Here is a 22735-nt window from a genome sequence, read left to right on the forward strand (position 1 = left end):
AAAGGCATGAGAAAGTAACATGCTAAAAAAGAAGCACGGCAAGAACCCAAAAGCTAAACAGCCAAATATTTTGATTATAGGGCAACAACATTCAATATGCCCAGATCTTAAAACACAGAACTAATTCTGATAAGTATTTTGTTTTCCTGTCCCCATAGGATTTTTCCCTCATTTTTCTCCCCAGTTATTAGACATTAAGACAGTAATCAACATCCTCTCATATTAGCAAATTTTGTTCTTAATATGCTATTCTCACACACCAGAGCTTTAGTGTATTTGTTTGCAGCAAACACAGCTGACTTAACGTTCTTCTCAAACCTTTTTCCGTGGCTGTAGATGGTGTATGTCTCTCTTTATTCACTTTCTCAAATTTACATCAACTCCAATCTAAAACATCCCCGCTTTCTCAAATGTCAACAATGTCTACACAGCCCCTATAAGCATTTTATCCATCTTCGAGACCAGAAATGGTCAGCAAATGCTTTTGAGGGATGCTGTGGCGTCTCAGCTCTATTTCCAGCAGTATTATGACTCTGCGGGCAGTTTCTGGGCTGACACTGACATCTAGTGGGATTGGTAACTCCTGAGTATTTTGGAACACAAAATATAAACTATTTATGATGACAGGGAAGATGTGGCTTTCTAAACGCAACTAATATGTAGCTACAATCACCAGAGGACTTAGATGTGAGCCCACAGAGATCCTGTGTTTGCTATAAAGCATGTTAAGACTGTCAAAAAACTGCTTACAAAACCACAATTACGCATGCAATGCAATCCCAAAGCTTTCAGCAAGACTGCTAAACTAAGGAAATCATCACTCAAGGCTTCATTATCATTTCCCAAACTACTTATGCATAACAAAGACCTATCATATTGGACCAGTCAAGCTTTCTACTTAGTACATTTTTTTTGCCTCTCAATGAAGCAAAGACCAGATTGTTTGGGAAGAAAAAGTAATTTTAATCTCCATTATTTTCTTTCAACCCTGGGAAAAAAGTGAGCTGAGGGCGTATAGTAATAGAAGTATCATGGGGTAGTTATTTTGCAGTAGTTCATGGTCCTCCTACAATAAACCCTGAGACGTCTCTACAAACGCAGACTTGTGAAGGCAGCCCCAAGTCAGCAGCATCACTTGGTATAAGGGCAGGATTGGGGAACAGAGGCCCAGCTTTCTCTTTGATTACTGCCAAACCAAGGAATATAGACAAGTCTGAGAATTAAAGTGGGACAAAGGCTCTGGAATTCAACCATGGATTCATTTGTTTCACTGCAGTTCTCAGTAGGATAACTCCAGTGTCTTTAGTTTAAGTCCTCAAACCGAACAGCCCCATGGCAATTCCATGATGTTTTAGTTTTCAAGCCTACAGATCCATCTCAACACTTCTGTGGATTAGACCAGCTCAACTCAACAGGGTTGAAGTTGAGGCTGTGACCACAGAGCGCTACGTAAAACACAGCAAGAGTCTCCTCCTTGGCTCACTCACCGTGAAGAGGTTGGATCGGCGCTTGGACTGTTTACGGACAGGAGTTGGTGTGTTGGCAGTGGGAGGAACATCAATCCGTAGCTCCTTCTGGCTGGTGCTTGGAGTTGATGGGACAGAGGAGGAATAATCACTTAAACTCCCTCCTCCATTACTGGTCTGCAAGGATTAAAGTGAGTTTTAAACAGTGATACACTGCTTTCAAGACATTACAATCCACAGCTGTATCTTACTTAGTCCTGATATAGAACAGGAGCACAGCAGGACTGCCCTACTGCCACTTTTCCACACATTCCTATTTCAAGCTCTTAAATACTTGCCCTGTCATTATTTTCTGAAAATTTAGATAGCTCCCTTGATGTGGTAGGCATGTTTTCATTCTACACAATATAAATTTAAGTGGATATAAACTATTTCATTTGTTTTACTAGCACAAGAGTAAACAAAACACTGGGGAAAGTCTAAATTCTGTTTTTCTAATTCAAAATATCTAAACCAAATTCTGCCTCAATCCTAAGAAAAATACCTAGTGCCATAGAACTGCATAGATGGACTTAATGCTAGTCTGGAGACATCAGTTCACTGAGAGCTAATCAAGAAAATTATAATAATTCACTGTTGCAAAATAGCTACTATGGTGAAAGATCATTACCAACACACTTGCTGAAGGCACTGGTATGGGGATACAAAACCTCAATTGAAGACATTCCTATTTATTCAAAGTAGCCAAAAAACATAAAGTTACTTTATATTCTTGTAAGAAATAATGCAGTGGCTCAGCCAATAAAACAATTAATGAATTGAGCTAACAAGTGACTAATGAGAGGCTGAAAAGACCAAAAGGTGATTAAGAACAAAATCTTGATTTAAAAATTATTATTATTTTTATTATCACACCTAACGTGAATAAGTACCAAAACCATCATTACAAATGATGTGGAAGCGCTCTGGAAAGACAAAAAGGACAGATTTTTCTCCTATCAGATACAAGTATGCCCTTGAAGGATATCCAGTGTATGCTGCTGGGGGAGTGGGGCAGGGCAAAGGTGGAAAATCCTGCACACTGCTGATGAAAATCTCACCAGAGGAGCGGCAGCAGATGGCGGGTCTGGACAACAACTCACATGTAACTTGTGAGGGGAGAATGAAGGTCTGTGATGCACACAAAATGGTGAAAGAACATCTTTAGAGCAGTCAAGTTTTGTAAAAGAAGTGAGGAAAGAGAGTGAGAGGGTATTTGCAGGATGCCTGAGAAGGAGGATTCTCCCATGGTCCTGTCTCAGTTGCTGTAGGTAGGAATTCACCAGGTAAAGCTCAGGAAAAACAAGCAGGTCAATGGCTGCTCTTCAGCGTCACTCCTGCACCACGGACAGGTCTCATGGCCACAAAAAGCTGCCACAGAGGGAGGCACCAGCAGCACAATGGGACTTCTCACACACTCCTGGGACACCAGCATAAGGACCAGGATCACGAGCTGCAAGCAGAGGCAAGTGCTCCACATGAAATCTCTGAAGGAGAACCAAGTAGGAGACAATCCAACTTTATATCAGCCAGTTGAGGTTTCTTTTAGTGATTTCAAGTCTTCTTGCAATTCTTCCAGCTTGTTGTTTTGTTTTGTTTTTTTTAATTCAACAAACGAAGGGTAAAGCAGCAGAAGAATGAGACAAGTGGCGCATGTTCGCATTGACGGGCCAAAAAATGCACATAGAAATCCAGGAATACTACTTCTGAAAGTCACTGTTTCTCTGTAAATAACAAAAAGTTCTTCAGCTCATTTCTACGCAACAGGATAGGACTAACAATACAGCAAGTGGGCTTTTTGATGGAGAGAGCTCTCCTCTTTCCCTTCTTTGAATATATACAGATAAAAGGACATGAAATTACTCTTTCCCTTCATTTTGACTCAACGGGAGAAACGTGGCTGTCAGGAAGCCAGAGGTACGGCTACTGAAAGTAACAGAGGATCTTGAGAGTGTTTTTCTACAACATTTTCAAGTGCCCAGAGGAAGGAGCAAGCAGAATCTGGAGACAGTCCAAGTGTATAACACAAAGGAGATGAAAGAACGAGAACCGAAAATCATTTTTAGTCTCCTAATAAAGAATGGTAACACAAGAGTAGGACAACCTGGGAAGAAGTGACCTTAATTTACCCCACATTTGCTTGTCTGAGGAGGAAGGAGAAAAATAGAAAAAATAGAAGACAATAAGTGATGAAGATGGAGGAGAAAATAAGATCGATCACAACAGAATTACGCCTCAAAACATTTAGAAGTTTCTTCTACAGAAAGGAGAGAAATAAGGCAAGAAGGAAAGACTCAGATGTTGTACACTGATGACAGGATTTGAACTGCAATCTGTTGAAGATGAAAGGATGTAGCAATGTTCCCTTTCATAATATTGATCATTTTGATAAGTATGTACCTCCACCTTTTTGTTCACTAAAAATAGGTAACGGATTTCTACCCTAAGTACCTATGTCCCAGACAGATCACCTAAATGATTCCCCAATATTTTACCTTTTTAAGCTTTTATCTTATAGCATCATTTTATACTTATTGCAGTGATGCACTGTCACATGGATTTTAAAAAAGTAACACATTTCTGTAGGTACAACTTGTCTCCACACATACTAACCCACTGGACTCCCAACTTGGTAAACAAACTTTTGCAATTGTTTCCAAATAAGCCATGTCAAAATCACTGTATGGGAAAAAATAATTATGTATTACAATAAAAGACTTGAAAGTGGGAAACTTCAAGGCTTTCACAGAATCGAAGCATGGCCACCAACACTGAACAGGCTTCTAGTTACGGTGTCAATAATTTACAAACATAGAAAAACTATACGGTCGTCCTGAGAAACCTGAAGAGGGAGAATGGGTTTGACAAGAAAGACTTCAGACATGACTTCAAAATTACAGCCTGCACAGACTGGAGCAATGAAAAATGCAACTAGACAAGCACTTGGGAAACCAAATCTCTGGTAACACCTGAACCTAACGCACTGCTCAAGAAAACAAAAGGTGGTGAGTGGCTCCTCCAGGTTGTTTGCTTGCACCAAATACAAGTCTAGGGACCTTATTGCATTAAGATAATGGACAGCAGTTTCCTACCATCAGTATGCAAGCATTTAATAACGAGTTCGCTGGAGTGAAGTACAGAATTTAGGACACATGGCAATAACTATAATTCACAGAACTAAATGTTTGTCCCAAGTCATAAAAATCAAGTCAGCGAATCTGAAGAACAACCTTCCTTACAGCACATGTAAGCCAAGACACATCAAATATAAACCTCTTTGCTGACTACGGACAAACTGGTCAAATATGTGGCAGTCAAAACCAATCAAATAAGCACTCCAATACCCATTGGGACATTACACAGCTTAACATTACCTTTTCAAGCAGGTTTTTCCACTAAGCTGCTCTCAAGACTTGGACATATCTAAGATGTCAGCATAAAGAGCCATTTCTGAGTGACTGTTCTAACTAGAGTCATGGCAATAGTGACAGAGGTCAATCAAATGACTCTAGGTAGGGAAACTATTAGCCCCAGTAGAACCATTTACACTGATAAAACCCTGCTTGGCTTTCTCAGGTGACAGATTTTCCCATCCTCATTAAGGCAGCATGCCCATTTTGAAACGTGCTCGGCTTCTGGACACGCACAGTACAACCTTGTCTTTTCCTGCTGGAAACATGCATGGCCTGGTGGTGGTCAATGAACTTCAGCATACTGCTACCCAAAACCCTGGATGTCTTTCATTTCATACAGAACACGCATCGTGCGAGCGGCCCATAGTTCATTAACAGAAATATATAGCTTTAGTATCTATTCAGGCTTCTAGCTTTGTTGCCACATAGACCAATGTTGTAAAAAACTCAAGGTCACAGCAGCAAGCACAAATTTAGCCAAATTTTGTCACTACACTATTAGCAAGCCATAACTTGACCAAATAGGTCCATTCAATGCAGTTACCTCAAAGGCAGACACCGCTAATGAAAGCGTTAAAGCCTGTACTGCCTGGAATCTCATTACCTCATTAAAAAAAAGCCCCAAAAAACAAAGAACAAAAAAAAAACCAAACTTCATATACAATGTCCAAAGTTCTGTGCAGAAAAGGGTTTGAATAAATTCAAATTCTGCACTTTCATAGCTTTTATATATTTCAGATTTCCTTAGTAAACAAATGGGTGAGTAATTTACCTGCTGTGACAGGAGCTCAGCAGTTACCTGCATCAAGAAAATGTTGGACTTAACCTCATTTTTCCAAGAGGCATGTTCCTGACTGCCCAATTATACAAACACAGCAAAATATTCACCTTATATCTTCTATAAATTACCTGGTATTGCCAAAGGATTCATAAAGCTTACATAGTACAAATGTCAGGCCAAACCATTACATGAGAGCATAAAAAACATAAAGCTGAAGTTTTTCTTCTTGACAAGTAACCCAATACAAACAGAACCAACGCTTGTTTCTGCTCTCTAGAGATATGATGATGCCCTCCAGAAAAATCATCTCTAACCACTTCTTGAGAAGCAAACAAAAGCAGCAGATCCTACTTCTAAAACAGGCGAGAGATTGCGAGGGCTTCAGGGAGCCTTGGAACAGCTGGAATAAAGCAAGCCTTGATGAAAAGCACACTTTACATACCTAGGACTGAATGCATCTGGTGTCTGCACCTTCTGTTCTTGAGGAAAGTGGAGAAAAGTGTATTTATATAGAAACACAGACACTGCATGAAAAATTCTTTAGTTGGGACACATTTTTCTTTTGCCACTTGTATACGATTTTTCTCTCAGAAGTCACATTATCTCAGTCTTTCACCTGAAAACACTACAGGTGGGAGTCCAATTCATTCAAGGGATTTTGGTGATACACAGCCACACACCCGAATACAGATCATGGAGGAAACTGTTCGGTCATCATCTCAGCCAAAAGCCAGAAAGCTTTGAGCATGCTGCTGTGGAACACAAATTTGACAGTAGATTTCAAGCCTAGGTCCAGAAAAACAGCTCTGGAGATTTCAGTAAGTCTAGCCCTCCAGAGCAAGATCAAATTGTCTTATAATAATTGTAGTGTTTTCACCTATGCAGTAGTTTAACCTCACCCTTCGGGACATATCAGAACTTGTCCACCTCAGGAACTTTTGCCTTTTCTCCTTGTAACAACAAGTCAGAGGAAAGAGCTGATCTGTCCTATCAGACAGACCAAAGAGCACCAAGAGAGTCTGACAATAACTTCTGAAGACAAAGTAAGCTAGCACATTAAAAAAAAATCTCAAAGAAATTACTAATAACATTTAATTAACCAAATGTGACAATAGGCTTCAATAATATAGTGGCAGCAATTGCGTTATGAACTGGAAAATCTAAGATCAAGTCTGAGTCTGAAGTTTAAGAGACCTTAGAAAGGAAAAGGTAACAATAGGCATAACAAAAACTAACATGAGAACGTATCTGCGGTCTTGTGAAGACAGAGAAAGGAGGAAAAAGTACACCAAGAGATGCCCTGAGTTCTACCATTTGAGTCCTGAAGGATGCACTTCTGTGTGTACTGTGTGTGAAACTACGCACATGAATGAAGAGTAATATATACACACATACACATATATATAATGCTTATCTTAAATAAATGCTAGAGATTACCTAGAAATAGACCTGTAAATACAAAAGGATTATGGTGTATGCTGCAATGGTATTAAATGTTGTTTTCACTTGACTTTTAGTTTTCACTTTGCGATTACATGAAAAAGCAGAAGCAGCAGCTAGTTAAGCAATGGAGTCTCTCTTTTATTCAAGTGCCCAAACTATTATAACAGAATATTTCATGCCAAATGACCCCCACTATAAATGAGATGATTGTACCTGACTATTTAGTGCTTATCCATAATCAGGTAATGATACAGTAAAACAATGAATGATTACGCTGACTGCACTTTGCTTTTAATAGTTTAATTTACATATTTAGACAATCGTGTTGCAGTAAAAACTTTATGGAGGCATAGTGCAAGCATAAATAATGCATCTTTACAGATTAGCTGTGGGTAGTAAGGAGCAAGCTTGTGTGCTAGCCATATCTGAGCTGCAGTTTAGTAAAACCTACGTTAAGCTCCATACTTTTCTGTGGTATAATCCAAATCTCCTAGGGGAATGACTCTGCTGACCAGTAAACACATTTCTTCACACTCTCACAGCAGAACATGAACAGCTGAACGCCAGGAAAGACAGCAAGTGTGAAAACACATGCAGGCTCCAGATTTCAAGGAAACATAGTCCCTGGTAAATACTATTTTCATTTTCACCTTCAAAACTGTAGCCCACCAGTAAGCTCACACTGCTGGGGACTCCTAGCTGGCATCTCCACATCATCAATCTGTCTGAAGGGGGGCCTGAAGTCCTTCCCACAAACAGTAACTACAGGTGTCGTGCCACAGGATTTTCACGTTTTTACAACAGTGTAAACTTAAAAATAGACTCAGCCCCAGGTAACTACTCAATAGGTTATCCACTACAGGGCTGCTTCACACAGATTTCTGATGCATCTTGAGCTCAAATGCACCGAGGATCAAAGGTGATGCCCACCATAGCAGCTTCCTGGTTTTTGGAACAAGATGATCTCCACTTTCAGGGTCTAGGCAGAGATAAGAGCCCTTTGGAACTGTTAGATACTGGCACTATTCTTGCAAGGTAATAACTTAAAAATGCCTTCCTGATAAGCCAGGTGTAAAAGACAAGCAACTCCTTCAGCACAGGAATGAGTTTAGGGGAAAGGAATGTCTGTGTGGTTTTGTGATGTAAGGTCAACTTGTGATATTTTGCATGGTCTACAAGCATATCATGCCTAGAAGGACTGGCAAGGGGTGGGAGAAATGAAAGGTGGGATAAAGATAGGGAGGACACTAGATACAGAAGTGACTGGTCTGTACTCTGCAAGTGTGCATTTCTTCTTGAGAGCCGAAGTAAAAAGACCTATCCCAGGATGCCCTGAGGCCTTCAAGACACTAAACACCACTTCCTTGTCTCCAAACAACTCAGTCTACCTCCTGAAGTCTTCAGAAAAAACAGAAGGTAAGCTGCTGACTGAAGTATTTCTCGATGCTTCAGACAGATTGTTTCCCAGCAGATTATAAGCAATATTGCATCATCCTTCTTGTTGACAGAGTATACAGTAGCTCTGTCCATCACAAATCATGAATGATATCCTTGGATTGGGGAATAAAATTCTTTGTGCGCATTCTGTGCTGCCTTGAAAGCCAACATATATGTATGTGAAATACTTGCACCAGGGGTTGACTCTGGCTATCAAAGGCTTCCAAGTAAAACCTTCACCTGGACCGACACACATGCATCATAAACAAGAAGTCAGAGAAGGAAAACAGAAGCAGCACCTACTGCAAACACAAGTGGAATTTTTCATTGGAATAGGAAGTACCTCATTTTGTGACATGGGACTCTGGAAATACGTAAGTGCATGAGCATAAATATATTTGAGAGCATCTGCTGGAAGGGATGTTACCTCAGTGTCTGCTACGTAGGACTTATGGACATGACTATAGATATGCATCCAAACACACAAACAAGTCCTTCACTGTTTGAAAACAAACTGCTGGGTGGAGAATCCCTTGCTGGTATTAAGCCTTAGAATTTCCCCCAAGGTATCCTAAGAACCAGACTCAATAAGGTGACAGGTTTTTTTTTCTTTCGTTTTTTTTTTTTCTTTCTGTAAAGCCCAAGCTCTTGACTGCAAAGTCATGTGTAGAGTTTGTGGGAGTTAGATCACTGGAGTGATCCAACCAGAGAAGGAACAATATCTCACTTTATCTGAAGTGATCTGTGTAACCACTACTTCTGAAGGCCTTCACTCCTGTGCAGAATGCAAGTGGCAGGGCACTGTAATGGTAACATTTTTGATTCATGGTAGAAATCTTCAATGAAACATCATTACGTCAGAAGAGATGTTCTAAAGGGTAAGACACCGGGCAGTCTTCCAGCCAAGATCAGAGATGGCAGATCTTCCCCCAGATCATGTGAAACTTGGAATTGCAGTTGCAAAGTTCTTTTAAGTCTAGGATAAGGATTCGGCTTCCTTTCCTTAAACAAGGTCGTACTGCCTTTCAGTGTAGCACAAAGGCGGTAAGACACGAAACAGATTCATGGCCTATACTCTTAGATGTGACATCAGCCTCAGAAGACAGACAACTTTGACTGGTGTTGCAATTGCCCCATTAGATAATTATGGCAGCTGGTAAAGAAATAATATTATTTCATGTTTATTGAAACGGATTGCAGGGATCCTTATCACAAAAGCTACCTTGTCTTGATTTTCCCAAACAGTCCTTATCAGTGTCAAGAAGTTTGCTGTGTAGGTGAAGTACTTGTCCAGAATTTGGTATCTGCTGTTGGCCTCCAAAGTAGACTTCAGCAGGAAACTGGTAAGAATCTAGACATTTCATGTTCTTCATCAAACAAACTTCATTAACAAGAAGGGTGACCACAACTGCGTAGGACAATGCAGAACATAGAGATGCAGCTGGCTAAGAGTGGGATGCAAAAAGCATCATCTACCCTCCTTAGAAGGTCTTGAAAAACCATATAGTCATCAGCAGATGCATAAACTAGGTCATTCCTGGATCCAAGGGTAAGATCAGTAGTGGAAATAGTGTCATTTGTTCTCCACATTTCGGTGACAACATGTTTCCTCTTTCACCATGGAATAGGACATGTCTCAGTACCTACAGGTAGCACAATTCCTCTCAGTCTAAAAGTGTGAACATACACAACGGTGTGGAGAAAATGGTTTAGAAGAAAAGCATTTCACGCAGAGGGTTAGTTCCAAGCGCTTTTGACAATGAACTGGTCAGAGAGAGAGTGGCTGGGGAAACTTGGTCAGTGTCACATAGGACAAGAAAGAGGAGAACATCTTTTGTATGAAGAACTTGCATTTCACCAGAAGATGCCAGGGTTCTTCAGAAGACTCATGCACCTTAGCACCTGCTTTAGAAAGGGGGTTCTGAACTTCAGGGTTTTCTTTTGGCATAATCAACAGAAGTGAGAGTCACAGTACGAGGCTGTTATTTGGACTCAGTTCAAGGCAGAACATTTAACAGCAAAGAATTCTAAGACCCAGCTGGAATATGCACCTTTAGAGTTAATCCAATGGTGGAAGCTTCCACTGGGCAAAGGAGAAGACCAGTCACTATGACCACAGAAGAACCAGAGCCTTCATCCTGTGGTGTAAATCTAAATAGAGTACTTTCAGAAAACAGTAACATGTAAATTAAAGAAAACCAAAACAAACCAAACTACAAAACATTTCCCCAAAAGATAGAATACTTCCTCACTATACTTCTTTTTGTCAAAAAGCAAGGCACTCAGTGTGGAAGAAGAAAAGGTCCATAGATAAAACAAAACCTCACTTGGGTGGCTTAACACTGAAACATAACCTTAGTAGACATTACTGGCATATTATTGAGTTTAGACTGGAGAACATGTGAGGAGAGCTGGTGGATATCAGACATCTCGGCAACTATGGTGGCCATCAGGAAACCAGGCCACAGCTTTGCTCACAGACTGGAGAGGTCAAAATGATGGCCCTTGACATCCATCTGCCGAGGGCGCAGAGCAGGAACACAGCCTGCCTGGCTGCCAAGGTCTTGGATCGGAATGACTGAGTTGATATACATCCTAACTGTGAATGTGCACAGAGATTATCACTTGACACTAAAAACCAAAGATACTGAGGAAGGGTATCACAAGGGAAATACAAGGGAGTGTTTTAATGTATGTGGCTAAAAACTGTGCAAGTTAAAAAATCTTGGTACTAACCATACGTTTCCAAAAAAATACCATCAAGGCCAACAGGCTTTCCTGCCATATGTTAAGGTAGAATTTTGTTTTGTTTTTACACATAGTATCTACAACTCAATAGCAACATATATTACTATGCCATTAAGGAGGAATTATTTCAATTGAGCATAACAGAGACAGGCAATTACAACTGTGCACAGTGCTCACAAATGTAAAATTCTAGCACACTAAGCACTGAGATACACGAGCTATTATCGCTCAGCACACAGCTGAAGGAGAACAATAACCAAAAATATAGAGAGGCAATTTTAAAACACAGTACAGCAAACCCTGCTGTCATAACAATTGCTCTACTCAGAACAGCAGGCTGCTGGGCATAAATCAGTACCATCAAAGATAGCTTTCAGATCAAACTATTTTACTGCAGCAGTTTCTTGAAACAAAGTCAAGCCAATTAAAAAAAAATATTGCTTCAAACTACAGATCACTGATACCTTTCATAAAAATGCCAACTATCTGTCAAGCAGCAAAAAGAGCACTGGCATTAATTACATTAGATGAAAAGCAACCTATCAGTTCCTTTTTGAGCCAACATTAGTTGTAGTCTGTACCTGGCTGATATGTACGGCAGAAACCTGGGCAGAACACACAGATGAGTGGCTTGGGGAGTTTGGCAGAGATTTGCAGGGCCCAATCGAGAGCTGCTGTTTCTTCCTTGTTGCAACGATCTTCTGAGCAACTAAAGAAACACAAAACATAGAGGCAGGTAAGCTACAGTACACCCTGGAAAATACGATACATCAAGAAATACACAGAAGACATCAAAAATGGTTTTCCATTGCCAAGGCTTGCTCCAAAACCTGATTGTAATAGATGCAATTAAGGTGATGGATGCTAGTGGTCCAGAATATGGTCCATGTGAGACTCTGGCTCTGTTCTCCACATGGATGAAACTGCCCCAGAACTCTCACTGCACCAGTTGAGCATCAGAGAACCAGTAACATTCAAGCAGAAGTGGAAAAGGCAAGTGTACAAGTTGCTAGAAGCAATACAAGCAATGCTGTAATGAATCCACTATAAGCTTATAACATACCAACAAAGCTTATAGTAGTACACATTTTCCATTCTTCTTTAGGATGTTCTCCTTGCAGCAGAAGATAAATATGAGCAACACCTGACTAAGAATCTAGTTCAAGTGCATCTCAGTGCTATTTACTGATACGATCCTGGAAGGAAAGTCAAGGTTCATTAGGAAATCTCACTCCCCGTCCAAGCCGGTTTAGTTTACAAGAAGGTTTGTATTCTCTGCTGCTGAGGAATAAGGTGGACTTTTCTTAATTACTGGCCACTGTATCAGGACAATCGGTTTTGGAAGCCACAAGTTTAAAGCGTTTGAAACAAATGATAATGGGAAAAATAAAACTGATAAAGGGTACCTAACACAGAATACCTAGATTAGTGGTGTCACACATCACATCCCGTTCAAATTCATTATGAAAAGAAGCTACTTCATGTTTTCTAGTTTTAGTTTAGTTATTCACAGCATTAGCACAACTGGAAAAATTACTGATTTATTTTGCAACGTATTAAGACATTTTCTACAGCACATAAAGAAAAGCAGCATTTATTGAATGCAGACAGTGGTCAGAGTCATTAACATCTTGTATATGCAGCTCAGCAGACTCACCATAAAAAATGGAAACAAAGCTGATCTGAAATGCAGCAGCTTCCACACCTCTCCTATAATTTTTCAATTCAAAAAAGTCAAACTATTTCATAAATTCACTCTGTGATAAATTAGAATTTCAGCGCATTCCACTATTCAGCTAAGGCTTTTGAAAAGAGCTGTGTCTAGGTCATAAAGACTCAAAATCCTTTACATTAGTTGCCTAACTATTGGGTCACAAACAAAAGTAAACAAAATTTCAGTCTTCAGAAACAGAGACTAGTGTAGTGGCTAATGAAAAGCACCACTAACTCAGTGTAGCTTCCATGCATGCCCCGATCTTTGTGAAGTGAAGCACCTTACGAAACTTGTGCAAAGGAGCCTGTGGTCACTTGTACAGTCTCCACCACAACGGGTCGGTAAGGCAGAAAGGCAACAATTACTGTCATCTACTTAAAAATCCACACAGAAACTTACTGTAATTAAACTAACAGCATTCAACTGTCTTGTTCACAACATAGAAAAAGATACTTAGGTAAATTTCAAGATTATTTCTCCTCAATAGATTACAACACAGGCAGAGATATTGTTTAGCAGAGTAAGCATACAATTTCTTTCCAAATGAATGCGATTTTAATAACAAACTGGTCTGTGGCTTATGTTTTTCATGTAAATGAATGATGACATAACCATGATTTAGTGAGAATACATTGTATAAAAAATGGCTCGCATATATGAAGAAGCAGCTTCATTAGTTACATCCCACCTCCAATAGGCCTCTTATCATCCTGAAAGAATGATATCAAGTAATTTATCTTCCCCTAGCATATTGATCATAACCTTCATCAGCTAATCATGTTTAAATTACAGAGGAATATCGTAGCACTCTGTCATTTCAAACCCATTGGCTTATTGATCTGGAGCCTGGAAAGCCATATATTAAAATATTTAAAACACATTAGTGAATACAGAGAGCAAACCAGAGGTCAGATTTTAACATACACACATGGATTTGTCTTCATCATATGCAGTAAAGACCTAAATTAAGACCAAAACTGAATTAAAACCACACATGAATGAAAACTAGCTTCTCAACAAAAGCTTCCATTCTCACACAGGAGAGGTAATTAGTCAAGGCAAATATTTACCTCTTTCCTTCAATCTGAATATACTGTGTTTGTAGCATCACATTAACATACATAATGCAGTCCTGACTAATTAAGGAAAAACATAAAAACACAACAAGACAGCCTGAACTCACACACCCAAAAGCATGACCTGAATGCTAGCAATGTACTACAAGAGCAAACACTAAAATAAATACATTTTAAAAGCAAAAAAAGCATAAATAGTTACTCCAGAAATGTGTAGAGTGGTCCAAAAAGCAGCTGGAAATTGAACCTTACAGAGAGCAGCACAAAGGGTAATTTATCCCGTTCACTGTAAAAATGGTAAAATTGCAGCAGAAGATCTAACGTTACCTCCTTAACATTGTGCTACAAATTCTAGAATAAACCATTCTTAGCCTCAAATTTCTCAGCTCTTTCTCTCCGTTAGAAAAATGATGTGCCCCCTAATGGAAATCCCCTTCTGAGCTGCCAAACCTTCCCAATTCCCCCTCCATTTCGGCAACAAGTTTAAGATCCCCCGCCAGAGCACGATTCCTCCTGCCTCTCCCCTCTCTTCATTAGGCGACCCGCTCTCCTTTGAGACACCAAACAGGTTTTGCTTCTTTCATTGCGGCCATGGAGCCGTCACTCCATAATTAGATTGCATTCAATATTCAAGTGCTCAGGGCTACTTGCCCTTGGATATGATGGTGATAGGAGCTTCTGAAGTACCTAAAGGAGTACCCTGACCCTTCAAAGTTTGCAACATATGAAAGACACGACTGATCATCTGTGGGGCAATCGCTGGACTGTCAAAAGACCTACTGTGCTCTTTCTAAAGCTACCTTGAGAGAAGAGATGAAACCTAAATCTTGCCCATCAGAAGTCAATAAAAGGGGTTCAGCATATATCTCCTCAGCAGTGCTGCTGCAAATTCACATTTTCTACATCTTCTATTCCGGAGAAGAAAGCCCTGAAATACACAAAACTTAAAATGTCTGGCACTGAAAACCCCACAGATCCGCTAACTCCTGCTGCCGACATCTTCAGACACAGCAGTTAGGGAGGAAAAAAAACCCCACAGTTAAATGGTTGTGTAGCACCGGAGAAATACACCATAATTGTAAGAACTAACACCAGATCCAGAGAACAGCCATGCTATATTGCTTATTCAGCCCCAAACCCATTTCTGTGATTACATCTTTGTTAGGACTCAAAATGATCACTCATTAGCTGCTTAGTTGTGGTAGGAAAAATCCTTAAACCAACACATTTTGTTCCACAACCACATCTATATACAAGTTCACACTGGATTTATGAGCAACTCTGTCAGAGTGTATCTAAAAATATCCAAAAACAAGATTATTTTCTTTTCCCAAAAAAAAAAGGCAGTACCACCACCATAACTGTTCAGGCAGCTGGGTGGGACCTCTACTGAAAACCATACAGTAATATACATTGCTCTTCAGGAATGCTTGATATAAGCTGTGGCCATACGTAAGCATCTTTTTGCTGCTAATGAAAGCCAACTACTATACTTCATTAACCAATTTAAGACTACTCAAAATCTTCAGATTAATATTGAACTGCTTGTTATTGAGATGTCAGTCCAGAGGAAGCTATACAATTAAAACAAACATTGTTCTATACCATGAGTAGAGAAAGCAAGATAGTCAAAATATTTTTACCCCAGAGCTTTCAGGTTCCTTCTCATCCCAAAGATGACTCAGTGCTTCTGGATTTAACGTAAATACACTTGCTAAGATATGTTTCAAAGCCAGATGAGTACTGACTTCATCTATGTGGCAGATATAAAAAATAATCAAGATAGTCACGAGCATTTTAACTTTTTTTTTTTTTTTAAACCAATTGCATTGCCTCTACTTTTATATAGTCAATTAAGCTATCAATTTCAGAGGGATTTTTATTGGAAGCTATATATCTGTAGTATGAAAAGCTAAACAAAATTTATCTGCAAAGTCAAGAACTCTTCTGCAAATAAACAGGGATATGTCAAGGATATTTAGAGTTATAAACCAGCAGAATTGATGTTCAGTAAATATTTGGTCTTTGGGCAAGACTGATGCTTATTTCTTACACATTTAAACTTAATTTCACAAGCCAGAATGACTAGAAGCTATATTTTGCTTTAAGGTCTTGTTAATTAAAAGCATGTGAAACTCTTGGGCTGCGAGATGAATAAAATGTCCAATTTTGCAGAGAAAGCTCTTGACTTGAATGCCTCCTCTTCCATGCCTGACCTAGCTCACCACAACAAAATTAACCTTCCCACCCCCCTGCCCCTTTCATTTCGAATGCCACTTTTTGTTAGTCAAACCACTCGTTCGCAAGCAGCCCCCATGAACCTCTCGTGGGATGGTTTATTGGAAGGTCCCATCGAGCGGGGACCCGCGGTGGCGAGCGAGGTTTCAGCACCCTACCTCGGCACATCTGCATCGCAAACCACCACTGGTTCCGTCTGCACACACAAAAAAGTTACCCGTACACCGATTTTTGCTAAACAAAGCTCTCCTGTTCTGCTCTCAAGACGCGGGGTTGACTATCAGAGGGCTAAATTTGCCCGCGGGAGGAACAGCAGGTCACCTCCTCTCCCCGAAACCCCGAGCTGCGCCTCCATAATGAACCAACTCCCCTTTGTGCTCCGTTTGGGAGCTAATCACCATTAGAAATACTGTTGCCAGAGTAACTGCTCTGACAGAGTTTTCTTTCTGCGGTTCAAAGGGCTGTTCACACGTCAACTCCTCGCGCAGTGCCAGGCTGCTTCAGCGGGGGCAGCCGGGTCTCTACAATCTCATTAGCGCAGCTTCATTCAAGTATGGGGACAAGAAAAGCAGAGGCCTGGGGGGAAAATACTCCTTACAAGAAGTTCAAGACATGTCTCATCTCTCTCCACACCTCTTAGAACTGGAAACACAAAGGTACCTCTGCTTCGCACAATAGATGCCTTGAGGGAAACCTCGCCCAGCCTGAGACCCCATCTCGCCCCAGTTTTAAGAAAAAACCTGGAAAATGTCCAGAGGTAACAACAATCTGATCGCTGGTCTGTTTACCAAAGTGAACAGAGCTACTCCTGCACCCTTTATATTGCTTTTTACCCTGGAACACTTGAAATAATAACAGGGAAGACTCCAAGCATGCAATACCTGTAACATCTGGTGATATTTCTCTTCTCCATTACCAGTGGTACAAGAGTATTGCGTATTTAGGAGGTGAAAAAAGTCTTCTCAAATTACAACTAATTTAGATCAAAATTGATTTCTCATAAAACCATACATAAGACCATTTATCTCCACTCTGTGTCCGAATATGAGTAAACACCAGGTTCAGTTAAAACCTGTCACTTTGTGCAAAAGATGGGAATGCGAGCATCATGCAGTAAGTTTTCTTCCACTTACTGACAGACAGAAAACAGCTTTCAGTTGAAGCTGGAATGGCTAGAGTGAAAAACAGAAGGGACAAACACTCATAAATACATATTTTAACTGCCAAGGGGGAAAAAAAAAATCAGAAAGTTAGCACAAAGGTTATCTTTCATCCTAAAATGCTCCCCCACGCATCACTTTGAACAACAAACAACACCGTATCTTTGCAGAATGTCTCTGCTCCATTCACATCACAAGCAACACAAGATGAACATCAGAGCATAAATACTATTGGAAATACATTAACTAATTCCTGCAGAAGCCCTGGTTTCTAAAAGATCCCAGTAACCCCAACAGAACCTGGCAGGGAGATGGAGAGGGAAAGTGGAAGCAGCGTAACTGGTATAACTGACACAGCAACAAAATCATGTTTCACGTAATGAACAAAAAAATTTGCTTCTGCCCATAAACCCTAGCGATGACCATTTACTTTTGTCATGTGAAAAGCCCTGCCCAAGTCTGTGCGAAGTTAAGATATATAGGAACATACATGTTTTGGCAACTGTGTTTTAGTTTAATATTCCATGTTTACAATAAGTAAGTGTTCAATAAAAATAAATGTATTCCACAATTACGTATTACAGGCGAAAGAGTAATAACGACAAGAGGAAGTACTAACCACAAATGCTTCTGAATGGGAAACATTACTGTAAGCATCCACTATTAAAGTCATTGTGCCTATTTTCAATTCAATCCATTTTTTAACCTAAACAACTTTTATAGTTCTCCCTTTAAAAGGAGAGCTTGGTGTGCCAGCTGGCACACAACCAAGTATGGGACTCCTACAGCTTTGGGCTTGGATGTAGCAACTGCTTGAGCTACTATTTTTGGGGAAAAAAAGGCCAGTATGTATTTGTGTGTGTCCTAAATGTGCTGCCAATACAAACTGAACATTTTCAAAAACTACAGACTTTAAGCAGGAGTGAGCGGACTTTTTAACCCAGGTCTTCTCAGTAATGATGTTTAAGCTGTCGTCCAACAATCAGCCAGTATGAGCACAGCTAAAGCACAACATAGGGCCAGAAATTTCTTAAGCTATTTTCCCCTGTAGAAAGAGTGTGCTGCAAAGCCATACCCATAGAGATGAGTTATTATTCTGCACTGAACACAAATCCACTTAATGCTCTAACAGACTACGGCGGTACTTGCCGGGATAACCTCTATTTCACATTACAGCGTGACCAATAAGGGTGGGAAAACAAAGTGTGCAGGTACTTACCTCTGACCCTGCACAGCAAAAGAAGAGTCAAACTACCTCACAAAAAAATTTTAAAAAATCAGCTGTCTATAATGTGAGGTACCAAAAGCATTAGGAAGTTTTAGAGGACAAAGTGCTCAGTTAACATATCTTCTTAGAACAATTTGATTACATAGTACATGATACCAGCTCTTCTACTACTTGACTAAAACACACTTTATTTGCAGCACTGGGTGCTGCACAGAGAGCTTTCACACTTGTCATATTTCCCTGCGCTTCTTAAGCACCGATGCACAATCCAGAAGGAAAAGCATCTCAACACAGCCCTCTGGCTCCCAGGGCAGCAGGGTATCCAGCAGGGTATTTCACATGGGATGTGTCTCTTCCCCAGCCAGAACAAGGTAAGCAGGCAGATGTTGAAACCACCGTATACATTTCTAGTGCTGTACTTCTATTTCTGATACATGAACCTAAATGCTTTTGCATGGTACTAAGCACTGCCAAAGCAAATGCAACCTTTTCAGCCTGCAAGTCAAAAGGTAACGTGCTATTAAAAGAGGTGGTTAAGAACACAGGCATCTCAACCACAATTTCACACCATGGAAAGGTGAGCAGCAAATTTCCTGCCTCCCCTTCTCTTCCCTTCCCGAACATGTAGTGCTGCCAGTGACAGCAACATTTCTCCCTGCAGCCTGTACCTGTATTCTCAGGACATGGAAGAAACATCCAAGGCTCTGAGCTTCCAGAGCTTTATTTCTGGAGACTCAGCGACTCTCAGCTTCCCTCACTTCTCTCATTGTTAAACTGAATTTCTGCATCACTTCGGAAATCACAGTAACACCGCATACTGCTTTCCAAAACCTTTAAAAAGATGTGTTAACTCAGTAATGAGAAGTTATCACTCCTACACTAGGCAGGCAAAATTATGTAAGTAAATCTGCCTTTTAGAAGTGTTGATATATGTCTGTTGCCACAAGTAAGTTTCTAATAAGGATGCAAAATCCTTCACTAGCTGTGAATGAATACTATACATTGATAAAGACTGCCTCTCCAATTAATACATTGCCTTCCTTGTGGTATCTATTTTAATATAAAGCTATAATATAGACGAAAGCTTATTTAAGATTAATCTAGTAAGAGCTTCAAAGATGCTCCTAAAATAGAAAGTTTTAATACAGGATGCAATTCTTAACTGAATTTCCTTTATCTCATTATATTAAAACAAATTTATCTCCATTTATGTCTCAATTACCTCATAGGGCTGTTAATTTGCTGGAAATTAAGCTATTGTGTGATTGCTCCTATTACTTGGGGGATTTAAATGCTGACTGTAATAAACAGTTACCTTCAGGACAGAACAAAGTCAATGCTACCCATGTTAATTTTGCAATGAAAATACTGTCAGAACAGCCAAGCCCGCACCTATGAAGCTAGAAACCAAACTTCTGCAGAACATGAACAAAGCAGGAAAAGTAATGCTATATACATTGCTTATCTGTTATTAGTCTTCACCTAATGGTGCACAATTGTTTCAAACACCTGTTTATATTCTTGTGGGAATGAACATGCTTCAGAACGAGCTCCAGCTCACCCACAAGAAGAAACATCTACACTGAACATAATGTGCATTACAAATAAAGGTTGATAGATAGATCATCGTTTTATTATATTATTACACAGCCTCCAAAAAACAGCTTTAAGTTGAATCTTATTACTAAAATGCACAGCTCTTCCACCCTACTAAAACACTTTTATAACTCCTCAGATAGAGAGCTTCCAAGAACTACTAGGATATTTTGTAATACAAGTAAATAGGAAATGTATGTATGAACACATATATTTTATACTGAAAGATACTGTTTCACAATCACCATAGTAAATAAGTTCAGCTACAGTGGGCTAGTTCAGTTTCAATGTTTCTAAAATATATTAATACGATTCCTCTTAAAATAAATTTAAAACCACATCTTACTGGTAACTTGGGGTTTTTGTGATGCTTTCATTGAAATACACATTTCAGCTCTGGTTCTCATAAAAAACAACTGTTCTTCTTTTACCAGATATGAAAATACAGTTATAAATAAGACTCAGTATTTAAATATCTCTAATCAATGCCAATATATATGTTTTCCTCCACAGGTAACTATGATTAACACTGCATATCACTTATTCCCAACTTTGATGCAAATCACTGTCTCTAACATGAGGTAAGCAAACATGTCAATAAATCTGCTACACAATCTGGAAAGCATCTAGCATCTAAAGAAATTTTCAAAATAAGCTATGTTTTCTTCACTACTCGAATTGTGTTGCAAGTACAAGCATATGGCTTGAGGATTTATAAGGCAAACGCTGTGTTAGACACACAGGTGAAGACTTTTGCACACGGATTTACCTGACCAGTAAATCATGAAGCTCTGTTGATATCTCCATTATCATGGAATCAAGGCATAAAACCTCCTATTTCCCCACACACAGATACAATTTTAAACACAACGGTTAATAAATATTGAAACAACAACAACAACAACAACAACAACAAAAAACCACACAAAAAACAAAACCAGAAATCAGCACATTCAAATACAATGATGTAAAATTGATATGTTTTCTAAAATGCCCATAAATAATTTGGGTTTTAACTATTCATTAAGAATAAAATTCTTAAGCATAATATTGTATGTTACATAATTCTAGGTTTTGACATGATAAATATGATTAATAAATAAGTCTATGTGCTTAAGAATGTTACCACCTGGCAAGCAATTTCACAGATACATTTTGAAGTAGCTACTTTTTAAGGTCATGCTACTGAATTCCAGTTTTCACAGGCAATATTTATACTTTCTAAAGATTTAGGCACATCCAATAACCTCCCCGTTAGCACACAAAATGACACAAAATCATAGAAGGCTTCTGGTTACGTTAGTGAGAATCAGATATATCCGTCCTTGTATAAAGAAAGAAACTGATTCACATTTACTAAAGTTCAACTTAACTTATGCCTCATTCAGTTCACTTGTGAAGAAAAGATTTTATTAGCAAAAAAAGGCCTTTCACTAGAATAATCAATGATTATTTTTTAACTTAAATGAGTTAAAATCATTTCCTAAAAACCCAAAATCTATGAATGCAGAGGCACAACTGTGCCCTGATATCGCAGAGCTCTGTGCTAAACAGCACAGCTGGTCTCAAAACAAGGGCTGTATCTCCAGCGTAGCAGAGTGAGAAATGTAACTTGTCAACAGAAATTAAACATCTTCAAATTCTGAAGTATTGCAGCAGTCCTAAAACTAGCTTGTTTGTAGGCAAGACACGTTGGGATGCCACGGCAGGGTTTAGCACCCGCTTCACGGCTCACAAAAAGCAGTGTCCATAGTCAGCGGTCACTGCAAGCCCGGGTGACCTGATCTCCTGTTTTGCTCCATCTCAAGGTGTTCCACAAACTTTTGACATAAAGCCCCTTTCCAGCCTGAACTGTCAGAAAGCAGACAGACTGTTCATCCCTGAAGATCCAAGTATGACGTGGCTGGAAGACAGGATAACATCCAGAATGCGGCTTAATGGCACTCCAAGCACAACCTACACCTTCCACCCTTCCGATGCTCTGCTAATGCTTAATTGTTCTCATGGAAAACTACCTAATTTTATTGAGCACTTAAATATCCAGCCTCACTTGTGCTCTCTTACAGCTAGGTATTAACTAAACCAATGAATACTCATGACTTTGGACTGGTATTCTGTGATAATTTTGTAATATACTTCAAAATCCCTTTTCAGCCAGGACCTATTTGAAATAACGCCGATATGGCTCAATCATTAAGGCGGCAGTTTTCTCGTTTCCATGTTTTAACACCAAACTTCACAAAGGCAGAGAAGTTATAATGCCTATGTATAACCAATCCCAGCATTTTAACTCTAACTGAAATTATAATTTTTATCCCGTTTTCCAACCATTACACTTTCCCCGTCACTGTGTGATGATAATGCTCCAAACTGCAGCTGGATTAATAAAACCATAC

The 22735-nt window shown here is 39.5% G+C and overlaps 1 protein-coding gene across 19 annotated transcripts in view; it reads right to left on the reverse strand.

Annotated features, from left to right (window-relative positions):
• AGAP1 (ArfGAP with GTPase domain, ankyrin repeat and PH domain 1) overlaps positions 1 to 22735 on the reverse strand; it is a 370539-nt gene that overhangs the window by 185691 nt on the left and 162113 nt on the right. For 16 of the 19 annotated variants that reach the window (XM_065069196.1, XM_065069193.1, XM_065069192.1 and 13 more), the window contains 2 exons: positions 11909 to 12036; positions 1488 to 1643 (listed from right to left, as the gene is read on the reverse strand). In XM_065069196.1, coding sequence (XP_064925268.1) covers positions 1488 to 1643; positions 11909 to 12036 — 284 coding nt within the window. The remainder of the gene's footprint in view (positions 1 to 1487; positions 1644 to 11908; positions 12037 to 22735) is intronic. The other 3 variants (XM_065069184.1, XM_065069186.1, XM_065069188.1) reach the window with 1 other exon arrangement.

Source organism: Columba livia, chromosome 7 (assembly GCF_036013475.1).
Source record: "Columba livia isolate bColLiv1 breed racing homer chromosome 7, bColLiv1.pat.W.v2, whole genome shotgun sequence".
Lineage (NCBI taxonomy): Eukaryota > Metazoa > Chordata > Aves > Columbiformes > Columbidae > Columba > Columba livia.